Genomic DNA, 2561 nt, shown 5'->3' with positions numbered 1-2561 from the left:
CGTGTCTTCCTCCGGCCGCCGTTGTTTCATTGAGAAAACCTCAACATGGCATCCGACGGACCACCGGGCACCGAATCCCTCCCGTCCGATTTAGGGAGCGCTATCGCGGCCTTGAACACATGGAGCCACCCGGAGCTTCAGTCCAAGCTGGCGGAGCTCGGAGCGCCGACGATGGGTAAGAAAAAGAACCGGGAAACACGGAAAGAGCCATGAAAGGAGACTTAGCTGCTAACGCTAACTAGCAATACGCAACACCTTCGTTGCAGTGAGATAAAGCTAGGCCTGCTGTGTGTTTACACTCTGCCCTGTCTATTTATGCAGGAAATATACCAGTAAAGTGTGTTTAAAGTAGCACAAACACACAAACATTCATCTGTTCCTGTAAGTAAGAAGCCCATTGAGTTAACTTGCTGGCTAACTAGCACTTGTCAGCTAACTCCTCTGGTAGTGTGTGTAGTGTTGCTGAGGGATTAACTAACTTAGTGTGGGAAATACAGCGCGTATTTATAGTGTTAAATCAGGACTGCTGATAACATAACAGTAGGTACTTCTTGAATAAAGCTTTTTGTCATTCTCCAGGTCCCAGAGAGGAGCTGATGGACAGACTGAAGGGCTACATGATGCAGGTAAATGTGACCACGAAGTCTGTGCCTCTTTTAGTTTGAACAGTGTATCAGATATTCCAATGTATTAACCTTGAATGTCTTTAGTACTCGTAGCAGTGGGAGCAGCCTACTTAAACTGTAGTGTTGTTGATCACCTTGCAGCTACACATGAATAGGTAGCGATAATGCATACTTCAAACTTAGTTGAGGTGAAGTTGTTTCTGCCACCGTTTTAATGCGATTAATGAAATGATGCACTAATTCTTGCTTCTCTCTGCAGACTGGGATCCTCCTCAGCAAACCTAACGATGACAAATCAATGGGCCCGCAGGTAAATTTCATATGGAAAATGTAGCTGAAAGTCTATAGTAATCTATTGTCTGCTATTTTCTCACGTTGCTCTTTTATTTGTTCATACACACACACACACACACTGCTGTTGGATCTTCACAGATTTCCTGGATAAGATGATATCAGTTTAGTGTGTATTCCTAACTAGTGTTGTATATTGAAGTTAAATTTAATTTACATTTGTATCTGACACCCTATTTTGAAGTTTTAGGATCACACTTTGCTATATGTTCTGATTTTTGGGAACAGAATTGCTGTAATCATATAAAATGACTAATATTTGACAAATAATATCTGGTTAGGTGTATATATTGATTTCTCTCTCACTATATGACGGAACGGTTTACCACTTTACTGTTAATATTAGTGACATATGAAGGGTATATTCCATATTACAGGTTTAATAAATAGAGTAATAACAAGCATGAAGCCTCACTCACAACCGCTCCTCTGCAGGTGCCAGGTGTGCCAGGTGTGCCAGGTATGCCTCCTATGCCCCCGATGCCCATGCCGCCCATGCCTCCTGGTATAGGCATGCTCCAGGCTATGAGCATGATGCCCGGAGGGCCCCCTCCACCCGGCATCCACATGGGCATGGAGCCCCCAGGTTTGCCCCCTCCAGGCCTGTCACAGGAGGATCAACTGAAGATGGCCCAGCAGAGAGCAGCTATGGTGCTACAGCAAGAGGAGAGAGCCAAGCAGCAGGTGAGGGTGGCTGGACTGCAGGTTTACTGTGCGAGCCACTTGTTGCATTCAGCTTTGCCTTTAAAACACAAACAGCACTGAGATGCACTCAGTCTACGAGATGGTAAGATTAAGAGAAACAAAAACAGGCCCAGAAAAACAAGAGAACACAAATTAAAGAAAACAACCTCAAAATATCTCCTCTGGATGATATAAAAAAAAATACAGCAACTGCTACACTTATAGCTGATGGCTGCCAGATAAAAGTTCCAGTCACTATAGAGCAATGCAACAAGAACTTTCTGCTTTTTGGAAAGAAAATGCAGGACTAGAAATAGAAAATACTATAGAGTTTTTATTTGACTGTCGCTCGGTCATGAATTGTGTCTGTGTATCACAGGGCGATTCCCGTGTCTTGGATGAACACGATCTCCTGGAGCAGCAGAAAAGGGTGAGACGGTGAAGATAGTCCCCCTCTTAAATAGTCACTTAGCTATAATGGATCATCAGATAGAGCTCTGCTTTAGATTTAACGATTACAAAGACATCAAATAGGACATGTTCTTGTTGTGTGTACAATTTACTTTTGTGTCACTTAATTCATTGAACAAAAGATTTTTGTACATTTCCAAATTAACAGTTTAAAAACAATCCCTTCATCAGCAGTTAGGGCATCCTTTTCTCTTTTTTATCCCCTTCTTACACCCTCGATCTTACTTCTTTAACCATGTATTTAACTCCCATATCCTCTTTCCTTGTACATCAGGCTGCAGTTATGCTGGAACAGGAGCGTCAGCAGGAGATGGTTAACATGGGAGGGCCCAGATCCATGCCTACTGTCAGTGTAATGAGAGGTATGTTGGTGATTTACTGATTATTTTCAGTTTTCGTATTCTTGCTGCACATTTCCTCACCCATAAT

The 2561-nt window shown here is 42.8% G+C and overlaps 1 protein-coding gene across 3 annotated transcripts in view; it reads left to right on the top strand.

Moving 5' to 3' along the window:
* Nucleotides 1–2561, top strand: part of sf3b2 (splicing factor 3b, subunit 2) — a 9282-nt gene continuing 6721 nt past the window's right edge. The window contains exons 1-6 of one of the 3 annotated variants that reach the window (XM_035675551.1): nt 1–175; nt 580–626; nt 886–936; nt 1422–1661; nt 2041–2091; nt 2407–2494. In XM_035675551.1, the coding sequence (XP_035531444.1) occupies nt 46–175; nt 580–626; nt 886–936; nt 1422–1661; nt 2041–2091; nt 2407–2494 (607 nt within the window). In that variant the 5' untranslated portion in view covers nt 1–45. Of the gene's footprint in view, nt 176–579; nt 627–885; nt 937–1412; nt 1662–2040; nt 2092–2406; nt 2495–2561 lie in introns of all 3 variants that reach the window. The other 2 variants (XM_035675550.1, XM_035675552.1) reach the window with 2 other exon arrangements.

The sequence above is a fragment of the Morone saxatilis genome, unplaced genomic scaffold, assembly GCF_004916995.1.
Source record: "Morone saxatilis isolate NCDOM2014 unplaced genomic scaffold, NCSU_SB_2.0 Contig4, whole genome shotgun sequence".
Lineage (NCBI taxonomy): Eukaryota > Metazoa > Chordata > Actinopteri > Moronidae > Morone > Morone saxatilis.
This window is presented reverse-complemented; position numbering and strand designations above follow the sequence as displayed.